Genomic DNA, 13,051 nt, shown 5'->3' with positions numbered 1-13,051 from the left:
CGTAAGCATTTTACAGAGATTGTGAAAAGTATATGTGTTAAGTGCATGTTATGTGAAAGATTATTGCACAGTGATGAAGAGCAACAAGAAGAATGCTTTAAAGAAATACAGTAATCACATTATTAGATCACAGTACTGTATTATCCATCAGGTAGGTGGGATACCAGAACAAAACATATTTAATTTGAGTCTCCACCAACTCACTGGTTCTGGATGAATTCAGTCAGTTCTCAGGTAGGAACCATACACTTTTGGCTCAATACTACTTTGGTGTGAGAATTGGGAGGATATATTGCCTCAGGGCCCAGAAGAGAAGAACAGAATGGTGCAATAGGTTAGCACACTCTCTTTCACCTCTGGAACAAAGATTTGAATCCAGCTAAGAGTGACAGCTGAAAGTCTCTCTCTGGCAGCTATAAGAATCCTACATGAAATCTTCTTCTTAAGCAGTCCCTCGGAACCGAGGATGACTTGCTTCCACATTAAAAATGAGTTCTCAGGTGACTGATGAGTCCAATGCGAGCCATGAGGGTCCTGACGTTCCAGATCCCGAACTTCATTTTAAAGGGTGGAAGATGCCTGTGCGTGAATTATTTTAACGTGGGGTGGCCATTTTGCCTTGAATGGGATTGCTGAAGATTCAGATTATATTGACCCAAGGCGCATTGAATATGCTGAGTTGACATGACTTGATTGTAGAAATGAGTGACTATTGCAGAGCTAATGCTTTGTGTGCACAGGATACTTGCTCTTTCTTAGCAATGTTTCTTTTGCAATTTTCTGCAGGACTAACTGCACTGTTTAGGGCTCTCAGATGGATAACTGGTTAAGGAAGTGAGTACCTGAGTTACACAGACCAAGAAGATGCTGGCTTCATTCCCTAGACTGTGCTGAATTCACTGAACTCTGCCAGGGTGTCACTAAGAGCATCATAATTGTTCTTGGTGTCCTTGGAGAGGAAAAGTACCAGGATTCCTGCTCCTGAGTATTAATCAATGAACCCTGCTTGAAGGCTGAATATATGGACATTGGGTGATGACAGGATCAGGACCAGTTGTAATGCTTCAACCCCCCAGCCACTCCAGCCCCATGAATGACATTCATTAGGCCAATGCTGCATATACTTCAGCTTGTGTATCAGAAATATACAAGATTTTTAAAACTAAAAACATGTTTTTTTCACTCTCAGATGAAACGTTTCCTTCACGGTTTGATTGTGTTCCTGCTCTTAATAAAAAGCATCCGTTTGTTACGTGTTAACAAGATGATGGCACCCTGTGTAACAATGCTGCGCCTGTCCTATTCCAGTCTGATGTTACCAGTGGTAAGCAATTTCCTGCATTCTTCCTCACAGTTTGTTATTTCCATAAACTTGGTGTCATCAGTAAACTTTGATTTCATTCCTCTTCTGCCTATGTTCAAACCATTATATGGAAAATAAACAAGGTGAGAGCAAAAATCGTTTGGGCACACCACTACCCTTGTGTTGCTCATCCAAAAGGCATTTATTTGCCCCTGTTCTATTTTCTGTCCCCTAACCATTTCTCTATCCATGCAGTTATATTCGCTTTAATGCTGTATGCCTCAATTTTTTAGCATCTTTTATGTGACACATTATCAAACACTTGCTGCTAATAGATATTTTCAACGTACTCTGATTTCCTCAAAAAAATGCAGTTAAATTAGCCACGCATGTCCTCCACAAATGCAGTTCCTGATAGACCACACCTTTCTAATGTCCACTAATGCCATGTTGACACTTTTAAAAGTAAAATGGCTGCCAGTGTCTTTACAGTTGAAGGATTCAGGTGCTGTCATAAGCTCTGAAAGCAAAAATCAAACATATGCTATCTTTACTACAGCTTTTTAAACTATTATTTTACATACTATCCATATATATTTTTGATTGTTTTATTATATTTTTGCCCTAGTTCTAATTTAATTTCCGTCCTTTCATTCGTCCCCCCCCCCGCCGCCATGCCACACACAATTGCATTTCCATTTTGAAGCAGTATGTTGCTGTATTATTTTTAATGTAACAGCTCCTGACCCTTGACTTTTGTTTCCTGTAAAATGTTTTCAAATATGATAATATACTGGCAAAGAGATGATTCCAGGCTTTGCGATGAGCACAGTCCCACTATTACAGCATCCTGTGACAGGAAACAAGTATTACAAAGGATGCTTTTTGTCTGATGTTACCAGGATATATGGGATTAATTTAACTGATTACTGTAATCATCACTTCAAGCAGGTTGAATTCAGTTTAAAACTCTAGTTATTATATGACGTCAAACCCATAATGTGCAGCATCCAAACTAAAATCCATTTACAGTGATATTCATTGGGATCATTTAGAATCTGGATTTCAGCTGAACCGCATTAATTTTAAAATATTTAAATCTTTAAAATAAACTACAGTCCCATTATTTTGAATGCACCCTTTCCTTATTTTTTTTTTTAAGCCTGGCAAATCCATGAATTAACCTGCTTTGGCATGGTGCCTGTGTGCTTCTCTCTGTTTACAGCTGTGTGGGATAATAGTCATTGTGGCCTACTCCTGCCTGGGGAACCTGCTATTCCTGTCAGAATCCTATTCATTCAGTACCATCGTAAGAGCTTTCCAGACAGTGCTGATGTACTTCATGGGCGTGAGTGAAATGAGAACACTTTCAACTCTGTACAAGTTAAACCAGCTATCCATTGCTGCCTACTATGGAACATTCTTTATTGTTATGACCATACTATGGGCTGGATTGGTAGGTACTTTAATGTATTTCTCATTGTTATTGTCATGTTTGAGAATTTTTTTGACTGTTCATCGAAGTTTTCAAGATATTAATCCAGAACTTCGGGTCTCCACGGGTGAGTACACGCTGTGTACTCATGTGTAGGCCTAACGAAAGTGCCGGTTTCGTGCATGCACTGCGCATGCGCGGGAAACCAGAACTTCTGTTCCCTTAAAGGAAGGAGTTCACAGGTCGAACGTGTGCATCGGAGAGGCAGCGCGTATGCCTGGAACTTCCGGTTTTTTCCCAGGTTTTTCCGGGAGGTTAAGTCTCCAGCAGCTACGCTTATAAAAAGCAGTCGCAAGGCTTGCTTTAAACAAGGTAAGTGGTGAATTAAGTAAAATTAAAACATTTTTTCCACAGGTTTATTATTTTTAAATACTTTAAAAGAAAGGTGGGGGAGAAATTGGGTATAGCCCCGTTTGGGGCGCTAGAATTGGCGCTGCGCAAATTTTATCGCCAGGCGCAACTTATCGCCACCTCGAGCGATATTGGGTTGCTGCGCCTCTAAAGGTGATTGCGGCGTTGATTCAGGCGCTGCACGGGAGTCTTAAGGCGCTAATCCAGCGGCACTACTCAATATGTCGGCGGCCAGGTGCAGCGCAGGTGCTGTCAATAATCGATTACCCCGAGACATGCTGGTGCCGGCCAGCTCTTAAAGGGGCAGGTCAATTAGGATCAGCAGCCACACTCTGCGCCTTGTAGGCCTCAAAATCGGCGCTGTGCTTTCTGTGGCGTTCCAAACTTTGAACATATGGAGAGGGTGAGGCAGAGAGCAGAGCGCTTTACCGATGGGGCATTGGATGCTTTAGTTGGCGAAGTGGAGCGCCGGCGAGCTGTGCTGTACCCCGACAATGGCAGGAGGCCTCATCAGAGCGAGTACCGCAGGGCTTGGAGGGAAGTTTGTCAAAGAGTCACCTCAAGCAGCATGGTGCCCAGGACTCCTGTGCAATGCAGGAAGAAGTTCAACGACCTCACTCGAGTCGTTAGGGTGAGTGCCTTTTTCGCAATCTTCTTCATCCCTCCATCTGCACCTGACATTACGGCCAGAGGGTGCGCGAAGCCCCAATGGCCATCTGTCAGCCAGCACCCATGGCCCTTTCTGGAAACACACACGCACACTCAGCTCAATGCATAACGTAAGGGCTATTCTACCATGGGGGGCATGTGATGTCAGCTCAGGCCAGCATGTTTCATCACTTCCCGTCCTTTCTCCTGCAGGCCAAGCTGGCCAGGAACCGGAGGGAGCAGCTTCGTACCGGAGGAGGCCCTCCTCAGCTGCAGACACTGACGGACCTGGAGGAACGAGTCCACCAGATTGTTGGAGGCCAGATGATTGGTCCTGTCACCACTGGAGCTGCCGACCCCATTGTGCACAGCGATGGTAAGGTCATCACCTTTTTGAACTCTCTCCTTCCACCTGTTCCCCCCAGCAGCATGCTTTTTCACTCTGGACCCACGTCGGAGCATTGCAGCACTCATGCATCCCTTGCTGCCACCCTGTCCTTTCGCTAAAGCCACTCTTCAACCTCCCTGCTTTCAGATGCTGCATCACCAGCTCGGGAGCCGGGCCCTCAAGCTACCACTGCCACTGACTCCGGAGGCGATGAACAGGAGGAAGCCAGACCATCCCTGCCACCCTCAGGCGAGCCAGCCCCTCTGCAGACTGGGGAGACTACTTCCCTGGAGGGGAGCGGGGGGAATGCTCTGAGGAGGAACCAGTTCCAGGACCCAGCGGGCTGCAGCAACGCAAGGGGGGTAGGGAAGCTCGGGGGCCGTCTCCCTGGAGGGCAAGTCAGGCCACGAGTACTGCTGCACAGAGCGCAGAAGAGGTGCGTTCCCTCACAGAAATGAGCGCCCAGGCTTGGCTCAGGCACACTGAGCTCATGGCTGCAGTGGCAAGGATGCCTGAATCCATCGAGACACTGGCAAGGAGTGTCCAAGACTTCGGGGCAGCACAGGCAAGGAGTGCGCAGGACTTCGGGGCAGCACAGGCAAGGAGTGCGCAGCACTTTGGGGCAGCACTGGAAAGGACTGTCCAGGACTTCGGGGCAGCACAGGAAAGGACTGTCCAGGGCTTCGGGGCAGCACAGGAAAGGACTGTCCAGGGCATCGGAACATCACTGGAAAGGACTGTCCACAGCTTCGGGGCAGCACTGGAAAAGACTGTCCAGGGCATCGGGTCATCACTGGAAAAGACTGTCCAGGGCTTCACCGAAGCAGTGGAAAGGACTGTCCCGGCCTTCAGCGAAGCACTGGAAAGGACTGTCCAGGGCTTCACCGAAGCACTGGCACCTGCCATGCAAGTGCTGAGTGCTGCCATGCAGTCACTCACTGGTCTCATGCAGACGCACATTGAGGCCACGCGACCAATGACTGCTGCCACCCTCGCTGGATCAGGCGGGATTACCCGGGGCCCTTGCAGCACCACAGCAGGGCATCAATCTGTGGACCAGCCGATTGGTGCGCATGCTGCGGTGCTGCCCCGTCAGAGTGCCAGTGTGTCGGTCGACCAGGGAGCTGCTGTCCGCTCTCAGGATGTCAGCATTCCTGATGCCACCGCTGGCACGTCTCCACTGCAGCTGCCACCACCTGCAGGGCAGACTGCTTCCACCCATGCACAGTTGGAGCAGTCAGCATCCAGGCCCTCCAAGGCCAGAGGTCATCCAGGACGTCCCTCGGGGGCATCTGCGCTTTTGGACTGCCAGCAGGCCTCCCCCAGCCTTGATGCAGCCACTGGGGTCCCATTACGGAGGAGCTGCAGGGAGCGAAGGGGCCGATCTCGCAAGAGAAGTAGATCACCATCAAGGGGGAAAGAGTAGAAGGTGCTGCTGAGACGTCTTATTTGTAAAAATCAAGGCCGTGGATGCTGGTCTGAATGTTAGTAATGTTTTGGATAGTCTCCTGGGTGTGCGAGATACTTATGTGTTGGTGTGTTACTTTTGCTTTCTGTAGCCATTGCTTTGTCATGTTGGAAGGAAGCACATTTTGCAAAATAAACAACTTTTTTTATTTACATTGGCCATGTCTGCTATTTACATTCATACTGCCCTTCATAGGCTTTGGGTTATCCGAACGGTTCCATTCCTGCTCTTCGAATGGCACCAAGCATTCCGTGAGAGGGGCCTAGAAGCGGCTTGTTATCAGCCTCTGACAGACGGCCCTTCCAGTTTGTACCTCCCTCCCATCTTGGTCCTCCTCCTCCTCCTCCGCTGGTGCTTCAATGTCTGGTGGCATTGGCTGGGTGCGCAGGATGGCGAGGTTATGCAGCATGCAACAGACAACCACGAAGTGGGAGACTCGCTCTGGTGAGTACTGCAAGGCGCCTCCGGAATGGTCCAGACAGCGGAACCGCTGCTTCAGCACACCGATTGTGTGCTCCACAATGTTCCTCGTCACCTGATGGCTCGCATTGTCGGGCTCTTCAGCAGGGGTGCTGGGCAAACGGAGCGGGGTCATCAGCCATGGGCACAGAGGATAGCCCTTGTCACCGAGCAGCCAGCCTGCTGGGTGAGCCGGGGCCTTGAAGAGGTCTGCAACTGAAGTCTGGCGCAGGATGAAGGCATCGTGGCTGCTGCCAGGCAACTGCGCATTGACTGCGAGGATCAGCTGTCGGTGGTCACAGACCAGCTGAACATTCAAGGAATGGAACCCCTTGCGGTTGCGGAACTCCTCCGGATTCAAAACAGGCGCCTGCAAAGCCACGTGCGTGCAGTCAATGGTGCCCTGCACCATGGGGAAGTCCACTATTGCTGCGAAGCCCTCTGCGCGCTCCCGCTGCTTCTCCAGTGTCATAGGGAAGGAGATGTACTGCCGCCTCCTTTTAAATAGGGCATCTGTTACCTGACGGATGCAGCAATGCACCGCAAACTGCGATATGTTGGCGATGTCCCTAGTTGCAGCCTGAAAGGAGCCGCTCGCATAGAAATTCAGGGCAACGTCATCTTGACAGCCACCGACAGAGAGGTCCTGCACCTTATCTGAGGCTGCAGATCTGGCTGAAGCAGGTGGCACAGCTCAGTCACCACCTCCTTTCTGAAGCGCAGCCTTCTAAGACACTGCTCCTCTGACATGTTCATGTAAGAGAACTGCTGTCGGAAAACCCTGGCAGCATAAGGTCTGGTGTGGCGACGTCTGTTGGCCCTCCTCCGTCTGGCCATTCCTGCCCCTCTCTCCCTGCGTCTCTGTGCCCTTTCCAGATGGTTCAGCAGCGGGACGTTCCCCTCCAATGCAGCCCCCATAATAAATGCGCACAAGAAATTGTTAATGTTGTAAATGCTCACCAGCAGCAAGGTGATGGTCAGAAGGCTGAAGTTCCTCTGGCTAGCGCTGGCTCACTGGTGCAATGGCTCTCAGAATGCAGCTCAGCAACTCTGTGAAAGTCTTGAGGAAGTTGCGCTCCCAAAATGGCTGCCGCTTTTATACCAGTGCAGTCCCCTTTAAAGAGCGCTCCCCCAGCCCGAGAGCAACTGGGGAACGTTCCAGGTAATCAGTCCTTATTAGCGCCAGGCGGAACGGAGGGGGGCGCCACTGAATTTCTGGTCCGGGGCGCCAAAAAGGCGTTGCACACTGAAATGACGTCATGATCTGCCTGCGCCCGCGAGCGGGTGCTAAGATTTAGCGCCGGCGCTAAAAGCCCACTCAATATGGCAAGAGGCGCAGGGTTTGCTGCGCCCGGGCGCTAGTGGGTTAGCGCCCCACTTCTCGGGCTCTTTAGGTGCTAATCGCTGGCGCTACCAACCGAATTTCTCCCCCGGTAAGTTTATTTTTAGCTCCGTTAGAAACTGTAATTAATTTTTTCAAAAATTTAAATTATTGTTTAAAATAGTTATTTTATGTAATTTATAGTTATTTTAAAAATGTGATTTAAAAAAAAAATGTATTTGTAGTTTCAGTTATGTTTTGGGGCTGAATTGTATTCATAGATTTGACAGGTCTTCCTGTCAAATCTATAAATACAGATTCCCTGCTACCATTGGCTCTCCATGGCCCACGTGATCCCAGGGGACGCTTCGAACTAACTGCGCCCCTGGGATACGCAAGCACTGTGCGCCGGCAGTTGGAGCAGTCCCAGGATTGGAATCCCACGTGGGCCCACAGCACAACGGCCGGCACGCTAGGTAAGTACCGATTGGAGGCCTGTACCCGCGGGAAGCCTCCGACCCGAATTTCTGGGCCATTAAGGGGAACATATAGGGTAGAGAGAGAGAAACTATTTCCGCTGGTTGGGGATTCTAGGATTAGAGGGCATAGTCTAAAAATTAGAGCCAGACCTTTCAGGAGTGAAATTAGGAAACACTTCTACACACAAAGGGTGGTAGACATTTGAAACTCTCTTCCACAAACGGCAGTTGATGCTAGATCAATTTAAATCTGAGATTGATAGATTTTTGTTAACCGATGTTATTGAGGGATATGGGCCAAAGGCGGGTATATGGAGTTCGGTCACAGATCAGTCATGGTCTCATTGAATGGCGGAACAGGCTCGAGGGACTGAATGGCCTACTCCTGATCCTATGTACCCTGTAGATTGGTATAGGGAATGTATACTAATGATGTCATATTAAAATATCCAGATCCTCTAAAGAGACATTATTGTCCTGCTAATGTGACTTGCATGTCAGTGTACCAGGTTAGATGCACAACAGCCCAATGGATAAGACAATGTTCCCGCATTTGTGGGTAAATTATTTTCCCAGAAGTTCAGTAAAATAATCAAACGATCAGTGTGAAAACTGCAGTGCAACAAAACAGCACCTTGTGCAGCATAAACTTTCTGCTGCCAATAAGCAATACAAATTTTCTGGGCTGATTATTCCTGAAGCTGGTTAAAATCTCAGTGGGGAGACAACAGCCTTTTAAAGAGGTTTAAAGCAACTCTTAACGGGACTTTGTCAAAAGCCTTACTGAAACCCATGTAGACTACATCAACTGCACTAACCTCATCCACACACCTAGTCACCCCCTCGAAAAATTCAATCAAATTGGTTAGACATGATCTCCCCCTGACAAAGCCACGCTGACTATCCTTGATTAATCCTTGCCTCTCCAAGTGGAGACTAATTCTGTCCTTCAGAATTTTTTTCAATAATTTCCCTACCACTGATGTTAGGCTCACTGGCCTGTAATTCCCTGGTTTATCCCTACTACCCTTCTTGAATAATGGTACTATGTTAGCTGTCCTCCAGTCCTCTGGCACCTCCCCTGTGGCCAGAGAAGTTCTGAAAATTTGTGTCCGAGCCCCTGCAATCTCCTCCCTTGCCTCACACAGCAGCCTGGGATACATCTTGTCTGGGCCTGGGGATTTATCCACTTTTATGCCTGCTAAAACTGCTAGTACCTCCTCCCTCTCAATATTAATTTATTCAAGTATATCACAATCCCCCTACCTGATTTCTATGCCTACATTGTCCTTCTCCATAGTGAACACAGATGCAAAATATTCATTTAAAACCTCACCCACATCTTCCGGCTCTACACACAGATTGCCACTTTGGTCCCTAATGGGCCTTACTCTTTCCCTGGTTATCCCCTTGCCCTTAATATACTTATAAAACACCTTGGGATTTTCCTTTATTTTGCCCGCCAGTGTTTTTTCATGCCCCCTCTTCGCTCTCCTAATTTCTTTCTTAAGTACCCCCCTGCACTTTCTATACTCCTCTAGGGCTTCCACTGTTTTTAGTCCTTTGTATCTGCCAAAAGCCTCCCTTTTTTTCCTAATCCATTTTTGTATATGCCTTGACATCCAGGGTTCCCTGGGCTTGTTGGTCCCACCCTTGACCTTTACAGGAACATGTTGGCGTTGTACTCTCTCTATTTCCTTTCTGAAAGACTCCCACTGCTCTGATGTGGATTTTCCTACAAGTAGCTGATCCCAGTCCACTTTGGCCAGATCCTGCCTTATCATATTATCGGTCTTCCCCCAATTTAGAGCCTTTATTTCTGGTCCATCTTTGTCCTTTTCCATGACTACCTTAAATCTCACTGAATTATGGTCACTGTCACCAAAATGCTCTCCTACTGACACTTCTACCACTTGCCCGGCTATATTCCTGCTCTCCTGCGCCAATATCTCAAACACAGTTCCATTTAGTAAATAATCCACACCACCTTCACTCTGCCAAATCTCAGAACCTTATATTTCCATATATTAAACTGCATCTGCCATTTCTCCACCCACTGATAAGAGTTAGTCAAGATCCTTTTGAATTTATGTGCATTGATATTCATCATTTGCTAATGCTTCCAATTTGGTATTGTCTGTAAATTTGGACACTTTGGGGGCGATTTTCTCAGCCTCGAGGAGACGGGTTTGGAGGCGGGAAAGGCGGGAAAATCGTCTCCAACCCGCCTCCGTGCGATTTTGCCAGTGCCAGTTTTGCAAGGTGGGAAATGGTACCACCTCCAGCAGGCCAGTGAGGTTGTTAAGGGCCTTAAATGATCGTTAAGGGCCTCTCTAATCCTATTTTGAGAGGCCGTCGTTATTTTTTGACATTTCTAGCGTGTTTCACGCCCCTCCTAAACCACGCCAGCTAAACCTGGCGGGTTGACAAGTGGGTTGCCTCCTCACAGCTGCAGCTTCACCATTAAAACGGAGCTTGCATCAGGGATTAGTTGCAGGTGCCAGAACTTTGCTTTGAAAGGTCTTTTAACACTTTTAGCAGGCCTTCCGAAGTCGGAGGTGCTGCAGCTTCTGTCTATCTGTGGGACCTCCTTGGAAGACCCTCTCCCCACTTGGAATGAGCGCTTCCTCGGATCCATCTGCCAGCAGCATGGGAACCATTCATTTCCTTTACCATGGACCTCTGATTCAGATTAGGAGCATCCACAGTCGCAGCAGAACCAGGCAGCTCAGCAACAACAGCAGCAGGAGCGCCAACCTCCTGCTCAGCCACCTGATGCTGCACAGGGCAGAAGGCGCCAGCGCATCGAGGCACCTCGCCGCAGGAGATACCCCCAACAGAGGGTTTACAGACAGAGGATGAGCTACCTCAACATGAGTGAGCAGCAGTGCCAAAGGAGGCAGAGACTTTCGCGAGAACTTGTCCGAAAAATCTGCGGACTGCTGCAGCAAGACCTGGCGCCCAGAGGAGCGGATGGACACCTTTTACCAGTGGCTGTCAAAGTCACCACCGCACTCAACTTTTTTGCCTCAGGCTTCTTCCAGGGATCATCAGCAAACATCAGCGGCATCTCCCAGTCGGCCACCCACTGTTGCATCACGCAGGGTACCGATGCCCTTTTCGCAAAGGCCCACAATTTCATCCAGTTCTCAAGGGATCAAGCAAGTGTAACCACGCGTGCGGTTGGCTTTGCAAATATGGCAGGCTTGCCAATGGTGCAGGGCATCATAAACTGCACACATGTGGCCCTTAGGGTACCCCATCACAACCCAGCTATCTTTGTCAACGGCAAGGGCTTCCACTCCCTTAACGTACAGCTGGTGCGTAACCACAAGAAGGAGTTTTTGCATGTTTGCGCAAAGTTCTGTGGTAGTTGCCATGACTCTTTCAACCTGCGGCACTCTAGTGTTCCTCCGCTTTTCAATCCACCAAACCAACTTAACGGATGGCTCCTTGGTGACAAAGGCTACCCCCTGAAGAAGTGACGAATGACGCCGATCAGGAGGCCAGCTAATGAGGCTGAAGAGCGCTACAACGCCAGCCACACTTCGACCAGGTCCATCATCGAGCAAACCATTGGGTTGTTGAAGATGCGCTTCCGATGCCTTGACCGATCAGGTGGAGCCCTGCAGTATTCACCATACAGGGTCTCCAGAATGGTCGTGCTCTGCTGTGCACTGCACAACATGGCACAGCATCATGGCTTGCAACTTCCTGATGAGCAAGTGGCTCAGTTCCAGACCTCCTCAGATGAGGATGAGGAGGAGGAGCTGGAGGAGGAGCAGGAGGAGGACCGAGCGCCGGTCTATCGACCAGCAGCAGTGGCAGCACGTGAGCACATGGCTGCCCGAGATGCAAGAGATGCACTTATCCTGGCCAGATTTGCATAGGTTGCCCATGTTGGCACATGTCCTTGGCTCCATCTTAAGACATCATAGACAATGGACATGACTCTCTGGTGTCCCTTCACTTTGGCCGCCAACCTCACAACGCAAATGTCGCGGAGCCCGCAATGTGGAGCTGATAAGGTGAAAGAACAGATGCCATGACGTCAACATTTTGCCATTAAATCATTTCAATGCTTTCCAACATGGATGGCATTTCATCAATACACATAAATATTCATCCAATCTGCACAAAGACCTGAAGGGTATATCCCTTGCCAGCTGCACCCACACAGCCTTGGTTTCTTTGGGAGGCCTCTTCCTCCCAGATGAGTGGAAGAGCACCTCCCTGCTAGCTCTCACCCCCTCAACCAACATTTGCAGTGCTTCATCCGAGAACCTTGGGGAGACCCTTGCCTTGGAATTGGACACAGTGGTTTCTCAGAAGATGTTGTAGGTGGTGCAGCGTTGGCAGAAATCCAGTGGAATGATCCAAGGCAGCAAGCAGCCCTTAAAAAAGGCTGGAACAGTGACGTCAGCAGAGGGGAGTTTCAGTCCCAAAACACTAATTGACCAAGGGCAACCCACACTTCTGAAATCAACTGGCCAATTATGGGAAAATCGCAATTTTTTCAAACCTGTCAGTGGAGGCGTGTTTGGGACCCACCCAAATTGCATCCTGCCTCCAGTGGGAAAATCGCCCGCTTTAGATATAATTCCGTCCTGCACGAAGCCACTGGATGACACATCAAATTAATTGGAACTTTGGTCTTGTTTACGAAAGTACGCCCCAACTCTAACCATAATAATTTGCCGACTGTCGTATTTTGACTGCAGCAGCTCTGACATTGAATTAGTCTCGTGTTACAGTTTATTCACAGGGAGATTCTGGGGGTGATTCAGAGCAGTGGCACTCACTGTCCCTGGCTGCTACTTAAATTTTGTTGCTGCCAGTTTCCTGCCTCACCAAATCATGGCCAATCTCCTGACCCTGCTTAGGCTGCTTTTCATACCATATCTTCTGCTCCTTTTAGAGCCAGCAGTGGTTTTTGGAGTACCTGCCGTGCCCTGCTGCTTCTGTGTTCGTCTCATCTCCGCTTTGTGGACTTGTAACTTAGAATCACACCACGGGACCATTTATAATCGCAGTGCAGCACTTCCCAGCCCTTCTGCCCCTCCCCTGCCAATCTGTTCCACTTTGTCTCTTAAAGCCTGCCACAGTTGACTATTTTTTATGCTGCTGCTAATTCTAATA

The 13,051-nt window shown here is 48.8% G+C and overlaps 1 protein-coding gene across 1 annotated transcript in view; it reads left to right on the top strand.

Moving 5' to 3' along the window:
• Positions 1-13,051, top strand: part of pkd1l1 (polycystin 1 like 1, transient receptor potential channel interacting) — a 412,439-nt gene that overhangs the window by 366,001 nt on the left and 33,387 nt on the right. Inside the window, exons 60-61 of the mRNA XM_085989354.1 lie at positions 1,190-1,324; positions 2,529-2,759. Of these exons, the coding sequence (XP_085845480.1) occupies positions 1,190-1,324; positions 2,529-2,759 (366 nt within the window). The remainder of the gene's footprint in view (positions 1-1,189; positions 1,325-2,528; positions 2,760-13,051) is intronic.

The sequence above is a fragment of the Somniosus microcephalus genome, chromosome 5 (genome assembly GCF_052327205.1).
Source record: "Somniosus microcephalus isolate GS21.2 chromosome 5, FLI_Smic_1.0, whole genome shotgun sequence".
Taxonomy (NCBI): domain Eukaryota; kingdom Metazoa; phylum Chordata; class Chondrichthyes; order Squaliformes; family Somniosidae; genus Somniosus; species Somniosus microcephalus.
Note: the sequence above shows the minus strand (reverse complement) of the source record. Positions and strands in the feature narration are given on the sequence as shown.